The sequence below is a fragment of the Prionailurus viverrinus genome, chromosome A2 (assembly GCF_022837055.1).
Source record: "Prionailurus viverrinus isolate Anna chromosome A2, UM_Priviv_1.0, whole genome shotgun sequence".
Lineage (NCBI taxonomy): Eukaryota > Metazoa > Chordata > Mammalia > Carnivora > Felidae > Prionailurus > Prionailurus viverrinus.
In genome coordinates this window covers 37,818,894-37,844,874 of record NC_062562.1, presented here as the reverse complement: position 1 = coordinate 37,844,874, position 25,981 = coordinate 37,818,894, and the positions used below count along the sequence as shown (strand labels likewise).

Here is a 25,981-nt window from a genome sequence, read left to right as displayed (position 1 = left end):
TTGGATACTCCACCCTTCCTAAAAGTGAAGAGGCAGGAATGGAAGTGCTGTGGGGCTCAAAAGGGAGGTGAGGCAGTAAACCAGATCTTTCCCATTTTTTTTTTCCTAGCCTAGTCCTCTGTTTCTGTGATCTGCCTTTTGAACTGTTTTTGTGGCTGATCAGTTCCACCTAATATGTCTCTTGATTTCTGCTATTGTAATACTCAGGCGACATGCTGTTCTCTTCATTTTTATAAGCTTTAGATGCTTCTGCCTGTCATATTCTGGCGGTTTATCTTCAGCGTCTGGATTTGCTTTCAGACTTGAATGTCTATCAAGCTGCCGTTGCTTTGAATGTGAGATCAAAAGAAGATGAATTCCAGTAAAAAATTTCCTTCCATGAAGAAAAGATTGGGGCCTATGTAAACATCCCACTGACAGTTCCCAATGAGTTATTTTAGCCAAGTATTAGCACCTGGATGACAGACAGTCCAGCATTCCATGCTAAATAACAAATCAGTTGCTTCCGTGGCAGAACATTGCCACCACAGCAATACATTTTCAGAAGGAATCCTTTTCTTCCTCCTCCTCCCCTTCCCCCCTTTTTCTTTTCTTATTGAATATGGCTGTTCAGCTGCTCATCTTATTTTTCAAGCTGACTTGTTCTGCCTTTAGCGGTTTACTTTTCTTTACAGTATCTGTCAAGTTACTCGGGTGACGGAAGACAGGACTTTGATAATTAGTTTGGGGCGGGTTAAAGAGTGTTCGAGTAGACAAGCTAGGCATCTGGAGATAAACAGGTAGTTTGGTTGATTGCGGAGAAGGAAAATATAAGAGGAAAAGCAGCAGAAGCAAGATCAAGGGCATATCCCAGGAATGCGGGACGATATGTTCTTTAAAAATACGTGTGACAAATTCCTCTAAAGTCTGCAGAATCTGAATTTTCTTCCTTTCTTTCTTCCCTATTTTTTTTTTTAAAGCATCCTGCCTATGTAAATGTCACCACAAAAATATCTCGAGAGCAGGTTTCCCGAAAACCCTGCCTGTGTGTATTCGTCTGCGAGAGTGAGCTGTTTGGCTAGGGCTTGGTCTGGCCGGGGCACACGTTTCTGATGCCGTGTCGCTGCTTGCAGACCTGGAGTGATTTAGATACGTGTAGCATTAATAGATTTCTTTAAGCGCTAAATGCAACTTTGAAAATTACCTGCAAGCTCCAACTGATCTTTCAACTTTGAAAGTGAAGAATTACTTGAGGAATTCTTGTGGTTTCTTTGTCATTTAGTGAGAGCCCAGCCAGCTACTGTGGAGGCAAAGCGTCCCTGAGGTTGCCTACAAAGGGCAATGTTCCAGTGTGCTTTCTCCTCAAGTGTGCTTCAGCCGCACAGCACTTCCTGTTTATTCAAACATCTTTTTTACCACTCGGCAACCCCCGCTTCACAGAAACAGCCAGAACCCATCTACAGCAAGAAGACGGAAATCCAAAGGCAGACAGTGCGAGCTCACTCCGTCAAACTCTTCATTTTCTCTGTAAGTGTCCAGAGAAAGAAAAAAAAAAAAGGAACATTTTGCTGGGTTAAACTTTTAAACTCGGGATCCGCTCCTGCGCATTCTCTGAAGGGCAAAATGAGATGTTCCACCTTGTTTACTGCTTTCTCTCTCTCCCCCCCCCCCCCACCCCTTCTCTCTCCATCAAAAGCGGTTTTCTTTTTAGAGATTTGAGGAGACCGTTGGTTGGTTCTAACTCCTTGTGAATCCACTCTTGCTTTCAAATGGGTCTTGGGATATAATCAGCTAAGGAGGCAGCCGAGTGTCGTCAGGACAGTTTTACAGGCTTGAACGTAGATGAGAACTCTCTCTGCCGATGTGTGACTTTGTTTGGTGTTGCCTCCTTTTTCTTCCTGTTATCACGAGGGGTAAGAGAGTCCAGGGATGGTGCCTTTGTAATTCTGCCTCTGCACAATTGTCCTGTGATGTTTGCATCATGACACCGTCATCACTTGTGAATCGGTCTTGATAATATTTGTACCAATTTCATGCCAATAAAAGTCAGACTGCTGAAACAAGCATGGTCATTATCTCACTCACATTACTATTGTTTAAACGGAGTGGGCTGCGAAAGGAAAGAGAAAGCCCGGCTCACTTTCTGCGATGCTTGTTAACTTTGATGTTGGAAAGCTCTTTTCAAAATTCTCATTGTGGGTAATTAGTATGGCAGGAAAAGCCCTCGGACCTGGGCTGCTCCTTCCCTGTGTGGAAGAGAGCAGTGAGATGGCTCTTTCAGTCCTTTCTGTTGAAATGAGTTTCTTAACACATGGTTTGACATTTTTTTTTAAAGGGTTCCACCTTTTCCTGTCTGATGTCCTCGCCCCTTGAGCCTCCCCCACCTCCCTCCACGCCCTTCCCCCAACCCTGACCCCCAACTTCACTGTAATTGGTAAGCCAGGTGCTAATTTTTTTTTTTTTAACTATGTACTGGTCAGGGAATAGACAGGAAATGGAAAATTAGCTCTTTTGATCTTAAGGGGATTGTTATTACTCCGAACCTTGTTTGTTAGTCCCCAGACTAAATATCCTTAAATTTTATTGTCTAAAACAGCATCTGTAGAATAGAGAAAGAAATGAGCTCTCTGGTTGTCTGAACCTCTAATGGAAGAAATATTTAAATAAATAAGTGCGCCTATGTATGGCTATTGCTGTGCTGCGGTTTTTTTTTTTTTCTTAGTGTTCAGAAGTTGTTCTACTTTGCAAGAAAAAAATTAGGTTTGTGACTGCCTTAAGGACAATTTGTTTAACAGTAGGAGTAATTGCAGGGAAAATGGAAAGAGTGACTGAAGGTATTTACTCAGATGTCAGTGTAGGTGTGGGGGCCGAAAACTCAGTGTGGGAACAGTGGGCTGCTTTTCTTGGTATCTCAGTCTATTTGATGACCATCAAATTTCCCAGCTCGCTGGTTTTGTTTTTTCTGGATGGCATGTTTGATTATTTATCAGAAGGGGAAGGGAGTAGCTGAAGCAAATAAACATGTGACCAAGTTCTGTTTTGTTTTCCACTCAGAAAGCCATGCCCTTTAACAGATATACAGAAAATAATAAATGCATTGTTTTATGATAAAAGGAAATTATATGTCATTAAAAAAAAAAAAGGGCAAGTGTGTTAACCCTTAAGACTCAGGAGCCTTTTCGACTTCTGAGAATTTGCCAAGCATTTTACTGAGAATTAATCTATCGCGGCATATGATTTTATGGTGCAGGATTTCCCAGGATTAGCTGTTCAGCATTTAGGCTTTTCTAGATGCTTTACTTAGTTATGCCTGCCTCAGTAGCTCCACTTTTAAGTGGGGTGTGTGTGTGTGTGTGTGTGTGTGTCTTTTAAACAGTAATACCATTTGGTCAAATCAGTAGCTATTGCACTTTTGTTGAAGGCTCTGTTCTGACTTGAGATCTAAACATGAACCGCTCAGTTGAAAGAAAGCGTACCAGAGTTTCTGTGGCTGGTGTATAGCCTAGTTTATTAGAGGCCAACTTCTGCTCCTCTCTTTAAAGGTGATAGGCAGATCCTGTAATGCAAATAATGACGTGTACCTCTCTGTCCCTCAAAAAACACCTTCTAGACTTCAATATTATGCAATGCGTATAATGATCTTCAGGATTGTTATCTCACATCGAGGCCTCCAGAGACCGAGGGGAGGGCTCAAATCTACATTGAATGTAGATTTTAACACAAGCACGCCAAAAACAGAATGTCGTGGTCGTTGTTGTTGTTTTAATTCTCAGGTGGGCTTTGGAAACCGTATGTAGACACGTTCTGTACTTACGCATGGGCTGACATTCGTGCGCACACCTGTACGTTTGCAATAACTAAAGGATTTTCTATAGGGGCTTCCTCTTTGATTCCTATCGTGAGAAAGCGACGGGCATGATCCTAGCATGGTACCTAGCCCCGTCACATCAAGCCCTGTAAATCATAGTTGAAAATCTGCCTCATTGCCTATACTGTTTTTGGAATGCGAATTGGAAACGTGCACACACAGGGATTCCCTCTTCATTGACTATATAAGGGAACAATGCAGCGGACGCTCACAGCACAGCCCCCACCAGCCTGGCCCTGCATGTGTGTCCCTGGGAGCTAGCTTTGCTCCAGAGAGGGCAGCCATGGGACCCGTAGCCTTTCTGCCTCCTCTGTTGTCATCTCAGGTGACTCTCTAGAAGGCAGTTGGGTTGGATAATCATACCTTGTACTCGTACAGAGCCCTTTGTCTGGGAAATCAAAGTGCCTGACTAATGCTAACTCGTTAATACTCAGAACACCCTTGGGACATAGGTAGGCTGCAAAGATTATCCCACTTTTGAGGTGGGAAAACGTCCTGTTGTTAAAGCAGTTTACAACTTCCGGGTGTGTCTGTACTTAATGGTCAGGCTAGACCTGAATGGGTATGATGCAGGTGCCATGAGAAGCATTTTCCCTGTGCCATGCTCAGCCGCGACCACAGGCAGTCCCATGAGAAAGTGTTTTACCATGAAGAAGCCTTACTGGAAAATGTAGCTTGTGCACGGTACTGATGGTGGGGAAGGAGGAGCCAACGAAGACCGTCGAAGCTTAGTTTGAGTCTATTTAGGATCCAGTGTAGGATTTTGTCCTTGTTGTTTATACGATACGGCTTGGGCTGAAATGTTAAATATTTGTTTTATTTCACATTCACTCGATATGATGTTGGCAATTTAACTTCCACAAGACTCAAGTTCTTTTGTTCTTTGCAAAGACACAGACTCCTGCTCATTGGCTGTGCAAGATTGAGTCAGAAGTTACTCTGTAGTCTCCCCCTTTGGGGGCCAAACAGTTGAAACATTGTGTTAACCCTACATGTTACTATGTGATTCTTCGGTTCTGGTGTGTCTTAAGCCTCCCTGAAACGGTTACTAAGCACAGTGAAAAAATTAGTCATGTGCCATTTGCTGTTTAAAGTCTTCGGTTGAAAGCTTTTTCAGAAATCTCTAGAGTAGGGTGGTAGTTTTTAGGTTGTTTGGTCCCCAGTACTGTTGGTTTGGACCTGAATGTAGAAATTAGATTTGAAAACTCTCTCTTAAAAATGTGTTTTTAATTTTAAAAAGTAATTTTGAAAAGATCCTAAATAATGTGATTCCAGGGTTGCTTAAGAAAATTACTTTCCTTAAGCATACTTCCAAATGTTAACCTTATATCAATACATAGGTGATGATATTACACTTTATTTTTTATTTTCCTAATTCATGTATGCATTTCCCATGTCTTCTGCCATGAGATTATTACTTTCGTGCTCAGCGAACGTTTGTAAAGTGCTTTTTGAAGTCACTGAAGAATCACTTACCAAACGAATCTCAGGTCCTAGCCTATGGGCCTTACACGTACTAATCGTGATGTAGAAACTGTTATTTCCTCCCATTCTTGCAGGTGAAGAAACTGCGGCACAGAGAGGTTAAGTAAGTTACCCAAGGTCACACAGCTGGCAAGTGGTAGATCTGGGGTTCAAATCAGGGAGAATGGGTTTGTATCCAGGTGGAACGACTGGTGGATGTCCTACCACCATGTTTGCTGCTTCTGGATAAATACGTTAATGTTTTCTAAAGCTAACTTCTGTTTCTTTGGAATTGTTGTGATGCTCTCAAGGTCAGTAATTCCCCCAAATTCCCGGAGAATCCTTATTTCTTCATGCATGAAGACTCAAGTTCCACCTTATGCTAAACTGTGGTTACTGGAAGTTCCAAAAACCATTGTCCCACCATGAGCACAACCCAGTGAACACAGCTGCCCATTCGATGAGCACAGTTTTGTTTTTAATCCCCTTTTTAAGAAAATATTTCTGATTCCTTGACCAGAGCACTGAAATCTTTTCTTTTGCTGTCTTCTATGTGTATCTGCAGTATATTCACATGTATTTACATAAAAGATAAAATCTTCAAATAGTTTCCTATGAAGTTACCTTTGTGGCTTGAATTCGTCTGAGCATTTCTAACTTTTCCCTTGAAGATCTGTCCTGTCAAGCAAGTACCTGTAGTTCTCTGTGAATGGAAGAATTCCAAATCCATGGATCCGTGGATTTCAGTGGCCATTTGGGGTTGTGTCATTCCTGAAGTATAAGTGAAGGGATTCTAATCCAAACTGCATGACCTTTGGCATATTATGTAAACGTGTTTACGTCAAGCGCTTTAGAAGCAAGCCAGACCCACGGCTGGCATTCAGGGTTGGTGATCATTTTCTTGTTCACCAGCAGCAGCAGCATGAGCATCATCATCTCCTGGGAGCTCCCTGGTTGGCCTCGAGGCAGCCATTCCTGCTCCGTTGTTCTTAGAGTCCAGGCAAGGCAGGCTTCCTTTAGGGTTTGGTGAGGGTCAGAAATGGCCATACTTGCTCAAGTGCCTTTGCCAGCAGAAGGAGCCCGCACTCATGGTTGCAAGCCATCTGTGTGACCATGGGCAAATCACGGATCCTCTCTTGCCCCCAGGTAGCTTTTTGTACAATCACTGCCGTCTGCCTTAGATTCCCTGTGGTTTTCTCATGGTCCTTGTCAAGAGGACAATGACTGGTGTGAGGTCACTGGGAAATAGGAATGTTTGCTTTCCACAAAATATATTTTTGTATGTATGGGGTAATGTATTGTGGTAGTATATTACATTTAGTAAGTAATGTTCACGTACAGGTATCTCGCTAAGGACTGTCCATGCACACCTCACGTAATGCTTAGAAATAGCCTCTCTGTTCCTGTTTCTGTATGTGTTCACTGCATCTAAAAATAACTCAAAGTAAATGAGATGATGTGTGTGTAATGTTGAGTATTTGTCTGTCAATAAATAGTTAAAAAGAATGCAACTTTTATTATTATCTTCCTCATCCCCTTTAACCAGGGACCAAGACAGTTTTAAGAGTATGGTTATTTGGAAATGCAAATCAAAACCACAGTAAGATAGTGCCTCATCGCTGTTAGAATGGCTGTTGTCAAAAAGATAAGACATAGCAAGTGTTGGCGAGGATGTGGAGAAAAGGGAACCCCTCCCCCACGGTTGGGAATGTGAATTGGTACAGCCACTGGGGAAGACAGCATGGAGGTTCCTCCACAAATTAAATGCAGATTCATCACTTCCACTTCTGGGTTTTTATATCCAAAGGAAATGAAGCACTACCTCAAAAAGGTACCCTGTAGTGCCACATTCGTTGTGGCATTATTTTACAATAGCCAAGATAAGGAAATAAGGAAACACTTACCCATTGATGGATGAATAAAGAAGATGTAATATGTATGGGCTATTATTCACCCATAAAAAAGAAGGAAATCCTGCTATTTGCAACAACATAGATGGACCTTTGGGGCACTGTGCTGGGTGAAATAAGTCAGAGAAAGGCAAATACTTTGATCTCACTTTTATGTGGAATCTAATCTAATCAAACCCAAAGGAAATACATTACAAGCAGTTTTAGGGAAAAGGTCGAATCGATTAATTTTTTAAGTTTAATTTTTAAAAAAATTTTTAACAACTTTCTTGAGATAATTTTGACATAAAGAAATTGTATCTATGTTAAGAAGAGATTGGTGATTGCCAGAGGTGGGGACATGGGAGTGAAGGTTGTCAAAATCTACAAACTTACAGACAGTTATAAAATAAATAAATTCTTGGGACATAATACACAGCATGGTGACTGAAGTTAACCACAATGTATCATATATTTGAAAGTTGCTAAGAGAGTAGATCTTAAAAGTTCTCCTTTCAAGGAAAAAAAAACACCCTGTCAGGGAATAGATGTTAACTAAACTTACTGTGGTAATCATTTTGAAATATATAGCTATCGATATCACAAAACATACCAATTATGTATATCTAATCTATATCCGTATATATAATCATGGAGTACACCGAAAACTATTAGAGTATTGTATGTTAATTATATCTCAATAAAACTAAGAGGGGAGAAAGCATTCCGAGAAAACGTTTTTAAAAAAAGATTATAGCGGGAGGCACCTGGCTCAGTCTGTTAGGCGTCCGACTTCGGCTCAGGTCATGATCTCACCGCTCATGGGTTCGAGATCCACATCGGGCTCTGTGCCGACAGCTCAGAGCCTGGAACCTGCTTCAGATTCTGTGTCTGCCTCTCTCTATCTCCCCCTACCCTCCCCACACTCTGTCTGTCTGTCAGTCTGTCTGTCTGTCTCTCCAAAATAAATAAACACTAAAAATTGTTTTAAATAATAATAAAAAAGGATTAGAGTGTGGGCACCTTGGTGGTGCAGTCAGTTAAGCATCCGACTCTCAGGTCATGATCTCAGGGTTCATGAGTTCAAGCCCTGCTTTGGGCCCCATGCTGTTATTGCAAAGCCTGGTTGGGATTCTCTTTTTCTCCCTCTTGGCCTGTCCCCACCCAACCTGCTCTCTCTCTCAGAAATAAATAAATAAGCGTAAAAAGATTATAGTGACATAATACCCCCCTCCTAACAAAAAGCAAGCAGTTACAGCAGAGTCTGAGAATCTGCAGTGCGTTAAAATAAACGTGGGCCAGCAACCGTGCTTGACCTGAAAGCCATGCCAGGGTAGGTGGGGAGAGAAAGGTCTAATGTAGATGAAGGCAGAGAATGGACACAGGTGTCCAGGGCCTGAGCTGTGTGTGGACTTGGGCTAACTTGAGAGAAAACATCTTTGCTCTGACAGCTCACCCTCTCCATTGCTGGCATTAAACGCTCCTTTTGCAAAATACCACCTTTGGCCCAGCGAAAGCAAAGAACGGGGTGCCTGTCCCTACGAGAGCTTGAGGGAGGATTGAGCATCTAAGGGATGATGGCAACAGCATCAGTATCGCAAGAGCAGTTGATGAACTTGGACAGGTGAAGAGGTGAAGCGCCGTGTGAAGGAGAACAGGTACCGCTGGGTCTGTTTTCCCTCCGGTCAGCCTGCTTGCGGGTTGCCGCACAGCCATAGGAACTCGGGGCACTTCGGGGATCCGCGACCAGTGCAGGTCCCTTGGGTCAGAGGACATCGGGGAACGCTACTGCTTAAAGCAATTAGAATACAAGCCGAGTTTTTAGGAAGAGGTAGAATCGATTAATTTTTTAAGTTTAAAGTTTTTAACAACTTTATGGAGACAACTTTGACATAAACAATTGTATCCATATTTAGGTGTTAGGTGTACAACTTGATATTTTTATACCTACGTCTACACGGTGAAAAGATCACCACAATCAAACTAACCTGTCTGTCACCTCTACATTATCACCCTTCTGTGTGTGTGATGAGGTGTTTTTTTTTTTTTGATGTTTATTTATGAGAGAGAGAAAGAGGGAGGGAGGGAGGGAGGGAGAATGAGTGGGGGAGGGGCAGGTAGAAGGAGAGACAGAATCCCAAGCAGACTCCTTGCCATCAGCCCGATGCAGGGGGCTTGATCCCACAAACTGTGAGGTCACGACCTGATCGGAAATCAGGAGTCAGACGCTCAGCTGAGTGAGCCACCCATGTGCCCTGAGAAGTTTTAATTTAAGAAGTATCCCCGTAGCAAACTTCAAGCACACAGTACAGTATTATTAAGCACAGGCAGCATTGTGTCCATAAGAATTCCAGAACATATTCATGCCGCAGAACTAACTGAACCCTACTACCCTTTGACCAACATCTCCCCATTTTCCCCTCCCTCCAGTCACTGGCAGCCATCATTCTACTCTCTGCTTCTTTGAGTTCGACCTTTTCAGATTTTGTGTGTGTAAGTGAGATCAGGCACTACTGGGAAAACTAGAACTTAAATGGAGAAGACACCTGAATGCCTTGTAAATGTGGGCGGAGAGCAGGGAAGGCAGATTTGCAGATGTGGCCATGGCTCCAGGAGTCCTGGGAGTGAAAGGATCTGGTTGGAAAAAGCAGGCCTTTTGTGTGGGGAAAAGAGGCAGGTAAACTTATGTTAAAAGATGTGATACCCGGAAGAGGCCTCTGCCTTCATCCTGAAGGTAAAGTACCCGCATTCATCCTTGCGTGTTTGGCTCTCTGGACTGCGTATCTGTTTGCCAGAATTACCTGCAGTCATATTTGGTCTAATCAGTGACCTGGGTAGAATGTGGGTGTCAGGTTCTCGTGAGACAGTGTGTGTTTGTTTTTGTTTTTCTGTCCCAGCCGTTCCGTAGGTTTGTGACCTTGGGCAAGTCACCGAACCTCACCATCTCACGATTTTTCCACCCTAAATCAGTAATCATAAAACCTTGCCTTGCTTCCCTCCGAGATGGTGGGGACACAAAGTAAGATGACCAGTCTAAAGCAACTAACTGGCATAGTGCTTCGCACACGGGGAGCCCCGCAGCATGCTGTTTTTATTTTAGTGTCGTAAATGCAGGGAGTTATTACACTTGCTGCTCTGTTTCTAGATATTCCTTATTTCTTAAATCCTTAGACTAGTGTAATCTTTGCTATTTGCATTGACCGCTCTGAGAAATGTAAATTATTGGAGAGTATTAGGGTAACGACAACGACAATGATGATGATTTGGTCCTAGTTAACTGTGGCCAAGAGTGAGTAGTTCCAAATTTTCGATTCTTAGTCTGGTTTGGGCCTTTGCTCCCTTTCCACTTCTGTTTCTTTTTTTGTCTTTCATGTCAGCTGGAATGTTGCCTCTACATTACCTTTCACTTTTGCTTCTTTCCCCAGCATTCAGGTAAGGGAAGGAGAAGGTATTTTGGAAAAGAGCAAAGCATCCATAGGGCATCCCAAGTGCGTGTGACTTGCGTTGCAAGGAGCAAAGGAGTACAAAGCCGTATTTGTTTGAGCAGGAACTAGTTTCGGTGTTAGTGGTAAAATCATAGGAAAGTCTCCATTATTTTGAACATGATTCTAGCCAGATTGTTCTGCAGGCTTCAAAAATAGCCGCGCTCCTCCTAAGGTACGCAAAGATCGGAATCTGGATTGTTCATAATGAGAGTTGCCGGACTGCATCCCCATGAAAGACAATTGCAGAAAACAACAGGTTAACACGGCCAGTTCATAGTTCCCTTTGATTCACATATCCTTCCATTTGATCCCCATATTTTCAACTTTGGGAACTTGGAGAAGGAGTGGACTCATTTATTTATTTCTTTTTGGGCCCAGTCTGGTCCTTCCTTAACAAGGAGAAACAGGTTTGATGCAGCACCTAGCTTAATATTTTAGACATTTTCTAATAAACTTGACTTCTGTTTTACTTCCTTGCAACGCCAGCGTTGCCTACGGTCATGGCGCCCCAGGCTGTGGTCTTGCCGACTCGTTCAAGCTAGACAGGCTCAGGCTTGGGCAGTGCTTGGATGGAATCTGTCCAAAGACAACTCAGGTGCCGGAGACTGGGTGGTGGTGATTCAGCGTCTGGCACCGGCTCCAGCAAGGAGCAGCCAACCAGGGCCTCAACACGGTGGTTATAGGGCCCTACGTTAATAGGTGTATGGAGTAGGAGTATGGTGGGGGGGGGGCGGGGGGAGGTTTGTCTCCTCTTATAAGAGACTTCAAACAGACTTCCTGACTGTTTATAGCCATTAAACTTACTTCAGCTGATTTTGCAAGAGGATCGTAGATAGCCTTTTTCTTTTTGTCTCATGAAAATTCCTAACCTTTACCTTCTTTGGCGGTAAGTGCCCTCTACATGGAGACTTCAATAATCAAGGTTATTCATAACTGTAAGGAAATACAGCATTTTTTGACCCTGCTTCTGCCTCCTAGGTTTCCTTTGGGGCTGGGACTTGTAGTCGAATGCTTCCTCCTGTTTTGGGCCTTATGATGTTTCTCTGTCCATGTCTCCTGTACTTGGGGCATGGGATGGTGTTTGGGCCCCAAAACACTAATGCTGGCATATCGTGGCATGGCGCGAGAGTACAGCGGCACAATTCTGTGTTCTTCTAAACATTATCCCGGTTCTTCTAAACAACAAAAAAGAAAGAGAGAGAGAGAGGAAGGATGGAAGGAAGGAAGGGAGGAAAAGAGAAAGGAAGGGAGGGAGGAAGGAAAGAGAGAGAGCAAGAGAAAGAAAGGAAAGAAAAGGAAAGGGAAGGAGGGAAGACAGGAAAAGAGAGAGAGAGAAAGAGAGAAAGAAAGACAGCATGGAGCCTGCTTAGGATTCTCTGTCTCTGTCTCTGTCTGCCCCTCCCCTGCTAGCTCTCTATCTCTCAAATAAAAAATTAAAAAATTAAATAAAGTAAAGCCAAAGTGAATAACATAGGTGTTAAGTGTCACAGCAGTGATAAGCATCCTACGTGTAGCTTGAAGAATATAAAGTCATCTCAGTAAGGGTTTGGGAAGCCCCACTTGGAAAGTAGATCTAGAAGGTGGAGGTTCAGGTTAGCGTGGGACGATAAAGAAATGGTAGTGGTCCAGGTGGCAGAGGGATGCTATGTCCTGGCCTCATCTCTCCTTGTCCCCACACGTGTGGGTGACCTGCCCTATGCCATACTTCCTTGTGCACATAGGACAGTGTGTATAGGGATCTTTGACTTTTTCATTTCCTGCCCTTCTTCATTTCAACTCACGCACGTCATGTTGGAGTGCTGTAGGCATGGTATTGTCTCTGGTCCAGTTTTTCACCCTGTCTGTCTAGATACTGTCTCATAAACTCATTTGCAAAGACTGTGGAACATTTTGAGGAATCCACCCCTATCTAAACGTCAGCTATTATGGAACGCCCTCAGAGTATACAGTACTTTCTCCAGCTGTTAGGACTCCGGGCTTGGATGAAGCTACATGGAACTTTTCCCTTCTAGGTCACTGCTTCAAATCCAGTATCCCAGCTGATCTAAGGCTTTGCTATCTGCCCCACCTGCTCTTGGGGGAGGGGCGGGGGTCAAGTCGAGTGAATCAGCTACCAGTGAATGTTCACACTACTCTTCACCCTTATTTGCATTCTCCTCAAGTGTAGACCAAGTAGTAACTGGTGCAAAGAGACTGTTTGATGGTTGTTACCCCCCATGTATTAAAATTTTAATTGGGGAAGTGGGTTGTTTTTTGTTTTTTATTTAGGACGCTAGTAACATGACTTGGTCTGTTAGAGTGCTTTCTTTCTTTGTATGTGTAATATTTACACAATCACTAGACCCGGAATCTTTCCTTGGGCAAATCCCTCCATGAGATTAGCTTACTTTTCCAGTTTCCTGTGATAACCAAGTGTTTCATTTGTAAATAACTTTTTTGCTTTTTTGCATTTTTATTGGAGAACTCACTGCCTTGGAATGTTGTTGATTCTGTATGAATGCATGTACACATCTAGTCCTATCAGCCACGGTCATTTCTTGTTTTTTTAAATGACCCACACGTGTTCTCCCCATCCTGCAACTGGAGCGGCTGCTGTGTCTAAAGCAAGGAGGTGATGGAGTTGCCCTGCACACTCGGTCCCAGGTCTGGCTGCCGGGGTGATTGCTAGTGTTAAATGATGAGCCCTCTGGTTGAGATGGTAGTTAGTTGCCGAGCCGCACCAAGAGAGCAGATTAGTTTATGGGGGAGAAAGAGCTCTCCAGGGGTACTCGAGGTGCATGTGGAGGTTGAGAAATGAAGAGAACAAGGGCCCTTCCCATGCTGCTTTTTATTGCTAGCTTCCCCCCCACCCCCCACCCCCATACGCACAGTGACTGTTGATTAGCCTGGGAAATTATCTGAGAAACAGGTTTGATCTTGAGGGGTGGGGAGAGTCTAGGAAAAGAAATTAGAGGAAGGGTGGCTGACTCAGAGCAGCCTTTGAAGCTGGGAGTGGGACAGCTTGTCAGGGCAGACAGGAAATAACCGACTTCTCTCCACTGGCCCATAGCGCATGCTGTCTTCATTCTCTTGGTGTTTGGGACCTCACACCCAATTGAGGAGATTCACTCCGAGCTGGTGTAAATTACCTGTGAGAAGAAACACATAGTCAAAGTTTGCAGCTCGTTTTAAAGAGTTGCAGAAAGAGGAGCACATGGATGCATTTTGCTTTCCCGTCCCAGTTCCTTTTGGAAAATTGGATCGGACTTTGAGCTTTGAGAGCAGCGAATTAGTAATGTCCTCGCATGTCAGCTAAGTTCTAAAACTATCTGGGGCAACTGGTCGCAAGCTTTGTTTTTATAAAACTGTGTCCAGTGGAATCTTCGGGGAATCTCAGAGTACAGACTGCAACCCAAGGCATGGGTTGGCAAACTTTTCGTGTACAGGCCCAGATACGAAGTATTTTAGGTTGCGTGGACCATCCAGTCTGTGCTGAAGGTACTTAACTCTGCTTTGTGATGCAACAGCGGCCCCAGACAGCATGGAATGAAGCGAGCACGACTGTGTTCCTGTAAAACTTTATTTGTGGATACTGAAAACTGAACTCCGTATAATTTTCACACGTCACAAAATATTCTTTCTTCTATTATCGCTCCAACTATTTAAGTAAGTAAAAACCATTCTCATCTCGTGGGCTGGATAGTAACGGCTCATCTGGAGGATTCGGTCCAGGGGCTGTAATAGCGTACTGACCCAGGACCTAAAACGCTGTGGTTAGTCTTATTTTTTTGAGGACCTCCTAGTATCGGTGTTTTTGTCAGGCCTCATCACCAGGTGTTGTGTCAAAACTTGTATGAAGATTTTTTTTTTCCTTATGCCAGTTCGCTGTATGTATATGTGCATGCATACTGAAATCCTATTTTATGTAAACTTATTGGTGTTTCTTAAAATACGGTAAATGTGTTTTTGAACATTGGCTACCTAGATAAACATGCTAAACACGGGGAAACCTATCCCCTAAAATATTAGCACCTGCTCTAAACTTCAGATATAAATAGCGCAAAAGTTGTAAACATGCTGAGGCGAAACATAATTTGTCAATAACAGATGGCACTTACTTGCCGAGAAGGCGAAGGCTCTGATGAGAAAGGCATAATTTTGAGCCAGTAGAATCAGAGGTGTGTCAGAAATGTCCAGGCCCCAGTTAGCATAAAAGCATGGCCTGCGAAACCAGCAACCAAGTACCTACTCCCTGACTCTGAGTACTCAGAGCTGGTTGTGGCCCACGGAGAGTTGATCAAAAGGCAACGTCAACCCCTTGTGCAGAGCAGGATGTAGGTGATATGCAAGGCAGAGAGGGAGGCTGGCCAGTCCACAGATGAAGGCAATGCGTGCCTGCCTTCCAGCCCTCTCCTCTGTTAGCTCACAGAGCCATTTATTTTAGCTTGTTAAAGACAAATACATGCCTGTGCATTTGGGCTTTAAGTGCCTGGTTTTATCAGTCACCCCCTCTCTGTGACATCCTCAAACTACGTCTTTCTTGTAACCTGAGCCTAGCACTCAGTACAGTAACAGGTTGTCCATTGCCAGGCAATTGTCACATCTATTATAAAGGAAGTGTTGACTCAACCCAGCCCAGGAACCGTCATCAATAGTAAAAGGTCTCCAGAGGTGGGATGGGACCTTTTAAGTTATTTACATTAGCAGTTGGTCTGGAACTTGAGTCAGAGTTGATCCTTGCTTCTTACAAGGTACACTTCATTTATTCATATCCTTTCTCTTTCTCCCTCCCGCCCTTGCTAACCCTCCCGTCTTCTCCGTCATACGCACGCAGACACATGTCCGTGCTCCTTATTATTCTGTATCCAAAGGATCTCATTTGTCTTCAGGCCGAGTATCTTAGCGGACTTCTTGCCATATGTGATTGAGATGCTGTTATACAAATAAGAAAACTCCATCCTCGCCCCTCAGTTGCGTTGGAAGAAATCTCTGAGGTTCAGGCAGTGGAGTCCGAGATGAAAGACATTAATTTCATTTTGATGCAGGTAACAGGTAAAAATGGCTACCAAGTAATAAGCGCGTATGAGAAATCAGTAGGTTTCTGGTGCATGTTCCAAAGGGGATCCCATCAGTCATTCCATATTTTCCACTGACCACCAGTGAACATGACAATAAACATTTTTTTACTGTCTGCGAGTGGTAGATACCAGCGATTCATATTATAAATCATGTAATACGATTCATATTATGATGATAATTCTCACATGTGCACTCTTGTACACTAAGGACTTATTCCTCTTTTTTTATGACAACTTAAAATCTAGGTTACAGTGATTTATACACAATAGAAATCGGAAAAACAAGTGCCCTTGGATGCTTGATTTCACAGCACTTTAAGTTCTAATAAATTATGTTTTAAAATGCCTGGTGAGGGGCGCCTGGGTGGCTCAGTCAGTTAAGCGTCCGAGTCTTGATTTCAGCGCAGGTCGTGATATCAGAGGTTCGTGAGATGGAACCCCACGTCTGCTTCTGCACTTACATGGAGCCTGCTAGGGATTCTCTCTCTCCCTTTATCTCTGTCCCCACCCCACTCACACTTTCTCTCTCTCCCAAAATAAATAAATAAGCTTTAAAAAAAACAAAACCAAAAACAACACTTGGCAAGACCTCAGTTGATTTGGGGGTGGGGGAGGATAGATTTAATACTCTGTTCCAGCTTTGTTCCCGTCATCATGATGAGGCTGGGGAATTATTGTGAAGCAGTTCACAACAGTTCAGATCAAGGTGAATAATTTACACTAGCGTTGCCCCTCCATCCCACATATTTGAAATTATTTTGCCTGTTTGCATTCATTTTGAGAATAAAATTTGGAAAACCAATTTGCACGTATCTGCATCTTTATTCTTCTCTCTTCGGTAGTTTGACTAAAATATCCCTTGTGTTCCTACAAGTTCCTAAGCCTTTTCTACCTTGTGCTGCTGTCTTTGATTATCTTCTCCAACAAGGCTCAGTATGAAATGCTGTAAGGGAGCTGGAGTTCATTACGTGACTGTTTAAATTTATGTGCTCCACATCGGGTGTAAAATAAGATGGTACACACCTGAATGATTTTTTTTTTTCTTAAAACCAGCGAAATAATTGTCAGGATTTCACTAGCTAATTTTGAAATGCACAGAGCCAGCTCAGTAAACATTCATTAAATACTTAGGTTTGAGTCCTACACTGTCTTGTTCTTAAACAGTGCGGTGTTCCAGTGAAAACATAAGAATGGTTCTGTGAGGGGCGCCTGGGTGGCTCAGTCGATTAAGTGTCCGACTTCAGCTCAGGTCATGATCTCACGATTTGTGAGTTCGAGCCCCGCGTCGGGTTCTGCGCTGACAGCCTGGAGCCTGCTTCAATTTTGTGTCTCCCTCTCTCTCTGCCCCTACCCTGCTTGTGCTCTCTGTCTCTCATAAATGAATGTTAAAAAATTTTAAAAAAGAAAAAAAAAGAATAGATTTGTGAGGTGTGGTGTGTGTGTGTGTGTGTGTGTGTGTGTGTGTGTAATGTTAAAAAAAAAAAAAAGCACTAAATATCATCTATTTTACCAAAAGGAGGAGTTAACTGTACAGATTCTCAGAGATTTTTTTTAATTTCTTATTTATTTATTTATTTATTTATTTATTTATTTATTTATTTATTTATTTTGAGATTTGTTTCTTTAAACATTGAATACCTGGGGCACCTGGGTGGCTCAGTCAGTTAAGCGTTCGATTCTGGGTTTCACCTCAGGTCATGATCTTCCGGTTCATGCGTTCAAGCCCCGAGTTGGGCTCTGCGCTCATAGTGCAGAGCCTGCTTGAGATTGCCTTTCTCCCTCTCTCCCTCTGCCCCGCCCCCCTCTCTTTTCAAAAACAAATCAGCGTTTTTAAAAATTGAACTCCTGTTCTCCAGATATTCCGCGAAACGTGGTAAATAATTTTAACACAGATTTGTGACTGTGGGGTTTCTGTCACTCTGCCTTTGTTTGCTTGCTCTGTTTTAGTATCCAGTATACCTAACCTTTTTACTCTTTCCCAACCTGCCTTCCTCTGCACTCTTCACTGTCATCTGCGGTTCCTCTCTCTGCCTTTCCGGCTAGCAGCTAGACCCTTCTTTGCCGATCCGTTCGTTCATTATTACTCTGGGACCTGTGAAGTGAGTACTTAAAATATGGAGCGGTTCTCTCTCCCACCTTAAAAAGCTATAAAACCCTCATGTGAAATAGTTAAGGGAACACACGTAGTAGGAGGAGAGGCTTTTGCTCCTGCGGGCACCTTGCAAAGGGGACTATTTTTCTTATATGATATAAATGAAATCCTCACTCTGCCCACTTTTACACCTACGCATGTACTGAGCGTCTCCAAGGAGACCAGGAAACCCGGAGTCCAGTGATGGTGAATCCTCCTCAGAGACAGCAGGCTGGAGTCTCGGGCAACTCTCCCAGGCGTCTTGGCTTCCAGATGCCCCTCTCAGACAGCCTCTCTTCTGGAGGCTCTTCCAGGCAGGCTTTCTTGAACATGTCTCTCCCTTCACAGACGCAGCAGCCCGTACCTTACATCTGAAGGGGCTGGTGGTGATGGTGCCTTCGGTAGGCAGGAGGCCTCCCTGGGACAAGGGGGGCAGGAGGCCTCCCTGGGACAAGGGGGGCAGGAGGCCTCCCTGGGACAAGGGGGTGGGGATAGCGGGGAGGTGGGACAGGAAGGTTGCGTCTTTCCCCAAATCTTCTCTTCGTCACCCATTTATCGGTGCGTCTGTCTCATTGCCTCCCTTTGCGCCGTTTAGACCCAAAGGCACCGCTCGGCCTTACAAAATGTCCTGACAATACTCTTTGTTTTAGTAGTACAGTCATGAGCTCAGTTCGGTGAAGTTGTCCTTTGAGAAGTACTATTCTTGCTGATTCAGCGTTTTTAACCCTGAACGATAATCCTCTTCTCCACTCTGTTTTTCCTTTCCCCTGAGTTCAGTACACAGGGATCTCCGTGGTATCTTACCCTTCCCCCACTCACGGCCTCACGGTCACATTTCTTGGAATTATATCCATTATTTTCTTTTTTTTTAAAATGTTTATTTGTGTGAGAGAGAGAGAGAGAGAGCAGGATAGAGGCAGAAAGAGAGAGAGAGAGAGAGACAGAATCCGAAGCAGGCTCCAAGCTGTGGGCACAGAACCAGACGCAGGGCTCGAACTCACAAAAGCGAGGTCGTGACCCGAGTCGAAGTTGGACGCTTAACCACCTGAGCCACCGAGGCGCCCCTATACATTATTTTCTTATGTAAATGAAGTCTCGGTTTCTCTTTGAGGAACACGCTACCATCATAAGTCCATAATGCACACCTTCTAAGACTTAGAGTATCAGATCCATTTGATAACATTGACCACATCTATGTGTACACATTTAGACACAAATAGTGACTATATAGAAATGTTTATTGATGTAATCCCCAAGAAATCCCATTTTGTCTCTAAACTCTAAGCACATCATTAATGAACATTCTTGCCATATCTTGCACATGAACGGTTTTGGTTCACAGCCAAATTGACTCCAGTAATCTAACTTTTCTAGCACGGTGTCTGGAAACTTCAATCTTCTGTTGCTGATCCTACTGCCCTTTTTGGAACCGTGTGGCTAACTATTATTTCTGTTAAATTCTTTGACAGTAAATGTCCTCAGGAGGGTTTATTGATGACACTTTTCTTACTTGAACTTTTCAAAAAGATTGGTCAGTCTATATTCTGCACTTGGGAGGACTCTCCTATTTTCCTTCTCTCCCTTTCTCTCTCTCCCTCCCTCTCTCTCTCTCCCTCTCTCCTCTCTCTCTCTCTCTCTCTCTCTCTCTCTCTCAAATAAATAAATAAATATGACCCATGTTACAAGCTTAAAAGAGTCATTTTGTATTAGACAAAATCAGTTTTGTTCACAGGTACATACTGTACCCTTTGAGTTGACGTAGAGGTCAAATTTGCTGAGTTTTTTTTCTTACATGATCTTTCCAGGTCACCCTGGGTATATCTTACCTGCTTTGATCTCCCTTCTCCAAATACCTTTATCCATAGCGTGGTTCACCATTTACCTTTTCCTCTTTATTTGGGCTCAGAAACGACCAAAGTCTTACTGTTGATTTAAGTTCCTAAGTTCCCCCAAGAAGAACTGGAGGATAAAGTTGTCTCCGAAAAGAGCCCGTTGTTGTCCCCTAAGTTTCTGTCTTTTGCCCAGCCCCTTCTTGGCCTCCTGCCTCCCTTCCTCAGAGTCCCATTTATTCATTGTTCAAGTTTTATGTCAGATTTAATGTAGGAATAGTGTCTGCTTGGGTGGATTGCTATGCCTAAGGAACAGTCCGCGAAATGGACTAAATCTAAGAAAATGTAAACAAATGTGGAAAGTTTTCTAACTTAGACTGATGGTAAGTTTTCTTTGCTGTGGCATTTGCCCAGGATCGTGAAGGTCAGGATCCCACCCTAAAGTGTACTTCCCGGAGTCCTCCTGTATGTAAAAGAAGCCCCGAACATGGGTGGGTACTCAACACAAACGTGTTTCTTCCATTTTTCCTTCCAGGCACTTCAAGTGGCAAGACAGCTTCTCCTTCAGCAGCAACAGCAGCAGCAAGTTAGTGGATTAAAATCTCCCAAGAGGAATGACAAACAACCAGCCCTTCAGGTGACAATTCTTTAAAAAAAAAAAAAAATGACACGATACACTTTGGGAGAGCTGACAAACGATTCAGAAGCGGATTGTGTTGGGAGTTGCAAATCACGTACGAAACTCTTATGCAGAAGGTGCATTCTTAGTTTACCAGGAGAGTATGACATTTCGGAAGAAATGTCTACTTAACCAAAAGCGCAGTTGCTGGGAGGAGCGTCTCCTAATGAGATGATGTAGTAAGAGGATGAGTAGTTACAAGTGTGGGTTGCTTAATAGGCAGCAGGTAGCACCAAGGAGCAGTTCCTAGTACTCGAGGTAGGTCACCTCATTGTCTCATGATGGGGGTAGAAATGCAGCACACGTACGTGTAATGTTAGCACAGTGGTTTTTAACTGGGTGTGATTTTACCCACCAGGGGGACGAAGGGCAATGTCTGGAGACAGTTTTTTTTATTGTCCCATGGGGGCATGGGTGCTCCTGACCTCGAGTAGGTAGAGGCCAGGGATGCTACTTAACTGATCCTGTACTCCAAGGAAAGATCGCCCACAGCACAGAATCGTTTGTCCCAAAGTGTCATGGGGTCAAGCACCTGTTAGTAGGACGGATGAAGATACGGCACTTTTAATATACCTAGTAACCAGTATAACGCACACTGTTCTTTAGTGGATGTTTTCTGGATCGTTCATAAAAACTGGCAAGCAATTTGTGTGTAAAGATTTCAAAAAAGACTGGTTTAGCAACTTCTCGTTTCAGGCCCATTGAGGGCAGAGCCCTCAATGTAGTACAGGGTAGGAGCGGGCTCGTAAAAATCTGCTTTGAATTTTCGACTTGGAGCTGGAAACTGTGACAGATATTTCCAAAAAATTCGACAGAGGGTGTTCATGCTCACATCCAAGACAGAGGGCACTGCCAGGTTCTCTGTGGTTCAGCTACTCGTACAGCTGGGAGTGGGACGTGCTCGAAACGGGAAGTAAAAGGAACTTCTCACCCTGGACATTTTGGGACGGAATTTGTAAATGGTAGCTGCTGGGTGGAATTTGGCCCCAGCGACATTGATCACGGGGTCAACCCAAATCCTAGCTTGTGTTGACTTCTCTCAGGTCAGAACGAAGTGACCACACTTCCCCAATGATCCTGCAAAGATCTGACCGACATTGGGGAACAAGCCCTGCCTCTACATCTACTTGGGAAAGCGTCACTGCCTAGAGCACATAGAGTAGCACTTTATGGGGAACAGTTGGATGGCAATGTGCACTGTTGACTAACACTTTCAAAAACAGTTAGTGATTTGGTAAACCATCATCGCTGATCCATAGGCCTTTCCGCGTGTGTGAATGCCGGGGATATTTTTAATGAGGTGCAGTGCCGTTGAGGTCCCATGTCAGGTGCTGTAAGAAGTGCTTTGTTGTGCAGATGTCTTAAGAACAGCTCTGGAGGATGAAATATGACTGTGTTGACCTTTCAGCTGTGAGCTTATTTGTCAGGATTCAAATAAGTTGAAAGGATCAAACTGAACAGTTTCCGTAGTCAGACTGGGAATTGTGTTTCAGAGGTCAGCCGCGGAGGCCACATTGCAGATTCCAGAACATAGCCAATTGTTGGTACATATTAAAGTGCTGGGGCATCTCCTGCAGCCAGAGACACAATTAAAATTCTAATTTATTAATGTATACAGGGAGCTGGCCCAGCCTGTCACTCAGTGATTCAAATGACTGTCCATTCTTTTGGCCTCCCTCTTGGAGCTCTAACAGCCTTAAAAATACTGTTAGTCCTCTTGAATTTATCAGACCTCAAGTGCATTGGAAAAATGACAATATATTATTGCGGGGAGGTGGGAATCTTGTACGTAGTAGAGCTTTGGTTAGGGATAATTTTAAAAAGTACACACATACACAGTCTGCCTGATGCACTGCTCTTCAGGATTGAAGATCATTTGTAATTTTTTTTATACTAGACTTATATTCCCTCATACTTGCTTTTTAAAGACATATGGCATTTTTAGGTAACTTCTTTTCCAAGATGAACGAAGTTGCTTTAGGGCTAAATATATGAAGTAAAGTTTCAGGGGATTTCCTTTTGAGGGCTCTTTTTCTTGCCCGTTATAAGGTTTTCAGCCACCAGAAGAGTATGATACAGAGAGCTTCATTTTTCTTGGCAAAGACAGTGTCAAAACCAACCTAACACATTCTGCTGAGCACTTCAGTCTGTATAAAAAGTGTGGGGCGAGGGGGCCATCTTGAATGCTGGTTTTGCTAAATAAGATGTTTTGAGTCCCTTCCTACCCCTCTGTGGGAGAGTTGACAAGCATAGAATTTAGACCAGCTTTAAGAGTTGATTGGGAGAAAAAACAGTGGGTTGACTGTGCGCGCGTGTGAGTGTGTGTGTGCGTGCGCGTGCATCATAGACTACGTCTTGTCAGCTGCCTGGTAGGGTCATGCAAATCCACCAGGCTTTATTAGGTTGGCTGACCTTCTACAAACAGAAAGGAGAAATTACTAACCTAGGTCACATGGTATATTACCTCCTTATAAAAATACGTATATAGACTCGGTGATTCACGGAAGGAATAACCTTCAGAGAGATACCTTGCCATGCCATGCCCTCGCTGGGGCACCCCAGCCAGTGTGGCTCTGAAATGAAAGGGAAATCCCATCACAAATCTTAACGGGGTTCATTTCTGTTGTTCGTACCCTTCGTAACCACACTGAGAGACCTATTTTCGCAGATTTCAGATCTTCCGCATAGAGGAAGCCTTGACAGGGGAGAAGAATTTGATCTACTGATTGCTTGAGGGGAAAGAAAAAAAAAAAGAAACCCAAATCCCCAAATATACTGTGACTTATATTTTAGGCATATCTCACACTTCTCTGCTTTATGTTTGGCAGTGCTCTCCAGTTTCCCAGGCTGATGATAACAAACAAAAGAGAATGGAAAGTTAGAGGAGGCTCTAAGTGGTTACTCGATAGAGATCACAAAATGTAGTCAAACATCAGCAATTTGGACTAATTTCAGGAAGACGCTCTCTCCAGCTACACGTACAGAACTAAATCTGAGCTGGCCACATTCTTGGGCGACGTGTGGTTTATATAATCAAGGCATTAATTGGTATAGATTCTGCTTTTGATGTTCTTAAAAAACACTCTACTTGGTAACCTAAATAGCCCCTTGGTCAGCCTGGCCTCTTGAGCTGCCTTGCAATTTTTCTTTTTTTTTTTAATGAATGACACAAATGAAAATTGAAAATTGGCCCCGTGGTAAATTCAGGATGAGGATGATCTGGGTTTATTAGATGTGATTTGGTGAGCATTTCTGGATCAGCCTCCACGCATAGGGCACCCTGCCGATGCTTATATCCACACGAAACCGTCAAGGGTACAGACCCTGCCCTCAGGATGCTTAGGAGTTGTCAAAGAATTAACAAGGGTTTGCTACAGAAAAAGAAAATTGTATGTGGGTAAAAATAGTAGGCTTGCTTTTATAAATATTTACATGCTTCTGAAGATTGCTTGAACAAATGAAGTAAACGCTTAATGATGCAGGTGTGCTCATAACCTCGAAAACGTGTGACTTTACTGGCTGAAGATTAATTTGTGAGTAGATGAGCAATTTTATTGATCGAATTTTGGAACTTTGACCACCGTTTCTGGGTAGTAATTCATTTTGGTTCTTTAAGCATTTTAGTTGTTGGCACGAGTACACAAACTGGAAGGAAATCAAATGACACATTTTCTCCTAAGAAAGTAAAAGTACATGTGTATTCTGGCAGCGTTAAAGTTAGGAAAGAAAGTAAACCTTGTGTGTTGCTTACAGCGGAAAGCTGACCACAGTTTCAGGCCGTCTATAAAGAATTTGAACTTGAAACCAGTCATCTGAGACGTTCCCCTCGTGCCTGTCCTCCCCCTTCCACGGTGACATCGTGTAGGAGCCCCTCATCCAGGAGGCCATTTCCCTAGAAGGAAAGGTAGTGAAATCCACTGGGGAGTACAGCCGTGTCATCCAGTTGGAGGCTCAGGAGTATAATGAGGACTCCTGCTTAAGGTAGAGGAGATTAAAATACAAGATGCAGCAGGTGTTTTTTTTTTAGCATTTTTATTTGCAGTTATATAAAACGTGCTTTAGGCAGCATTTTTGCTTTGCATTAATGCCACATATAATCTTAGTACCTCATATCATTTCCACGTTATTCGCTAAGGAATAAATGGGTAAGAGGAAACCTTTAAAGGAAACTACACTTTTATGTTGTAGATAGTGAAATGGAATGAATGGTTTTTGAAATACTGACCCTTAAAAAATAGCCCTGCGCACTGAATTAGCAAAGTGGATATAATGCAGGAGGAGGCAACAAAAATTGTTTTAAATGTCTAGAGTTAACATTGTCTAGAATTGGCATCCCCGACACGAAATTGAGGGGAAGTGGTGAAATTTGGATGCCTTGTCAGATGTCATTGTTAATCACAAGACTTTGGAGACTCCCAAAACCCTGAAAAATAAATCTTGGTAAGAATCAGTAAAGTAGGAATGATGCTTTAAAAATGGTTATTAAGTCTTTCGGATTATACACACTATTAAAAGTACGATAGAGGCAGTGACCCCTCCCTTGAGAAAAATGCACAGGCACACAGCATTTTGTATCCTCTTGTAAGGGTTTCCTGAACCTCAAGGCCATCCTGTGGCCCTGGTCAAATACTCTTAATTTCAGATTTTTTTTTCTAAAATAGTATGCTTTGGGGTGCCTGGGTGGCTCAGTCGGTTGAGTGTCCAACTTCAGCTCAGGTCATGATCTCACGGTTCGTGGGTTCGAGCCCCGCGTTGGGCTCTGTGCTGACAGCTCAGAGCCCAGAGCCTGCCACTGATTCTGTGTGTCTCTCTCTTTCTGCCCCTTCCCCGCTCATGTTCTGTCTCTCTGTCTCTCAAAAATAAGTGTGTAAAAACTTTTTTAATAAAATAGTATGTCTGGTCCTTACCTCTGAGTTTCTGATTGGAGTTGTAATGTAATCAATTAGCTCATTTTTGCCATTTCAGCTTCAGTGTATAGGATGATCCCATGTCCCAGCCTTTCCAGGATATCCCTAGTCTATGCCTGTTGCCTGGCTCTATTTATAAAAATTGTCACTCTTTGAAAGTATCCCAGTTTGGGCATTTAGTTACATGGTCATCTTACATGTATCTAAGCATTAAAATTCAAGTGCGATGCTCATATTTTAAATGTAAGCATATCTTTGTCACCATATGCACATGTCACTGTATGCAAAGATAATTAACATTTAGTCAAGTGCTGAATGTGGGACCATCCCCGTGGCTACCCTGTGGTATAGGAATGTCATTTACCTGTGCTGTGGATGCAGAAAGGTAAAACTTACAGAAGTTCCCTGACTTGCTGCAGAGCACACAGACAGGTATAGCACCAGAATGGGCAGCCAGGTTTTTTGAGGGGACCACAGACAACCCGTATGCTGTCAGGAAGTTCATTATAGCTGCCCCTCCCGTGTATATTTCCTCAGCATCTACTGAGTGCCCTGTTTGCCACAAATAAGCAAATTATTATGTTTTCCATATTGTAAGCAAAAATGAAACGAAACCAAACCAACAAAATCCTATTCCACTGTAAATATCTGGATTTCAGTTAAGAGGACTAAGGTCTGTGTAATTATCCTTAA

General features: G+C 43.2%; 1 protein-coding gene across 11 annotated transcripts in view; it reads left to right on the top strand.

The window, feature by feature from the left end:
* Positions 1-25,981, top strand: part of FOXP1 (forkhead box P1) — a 597,515-nt gene that overhangs the window by 420,747 nt on the left and 150,787 nt on the right. For 6 of the 11 annotated variants that reach the window (XM_047851110.1, XM_047851111.1, XM_047851105.1 and 3 more), the window contains one exon: positions 20,238-20,339. The exons of 1 other annotated variant lie outside the window; for it this stretch is intronic. In XM_047851110.1, coding sequence (XP_047707066.1) covers positions 20,238-20,339 — 102 coding nt within the window. Of the gene's footprint in view, positions 1-1,133; positions 1,507-6,219; positions 6,235-20,233; positions 20,340-25,981 lie in introns of those variants that run through there. 4 more of the 11 variants (XM_047851106.1, XM_047851109.1, XM_047851104.1 and 1 more) reach the window with 4 other exon arrangements.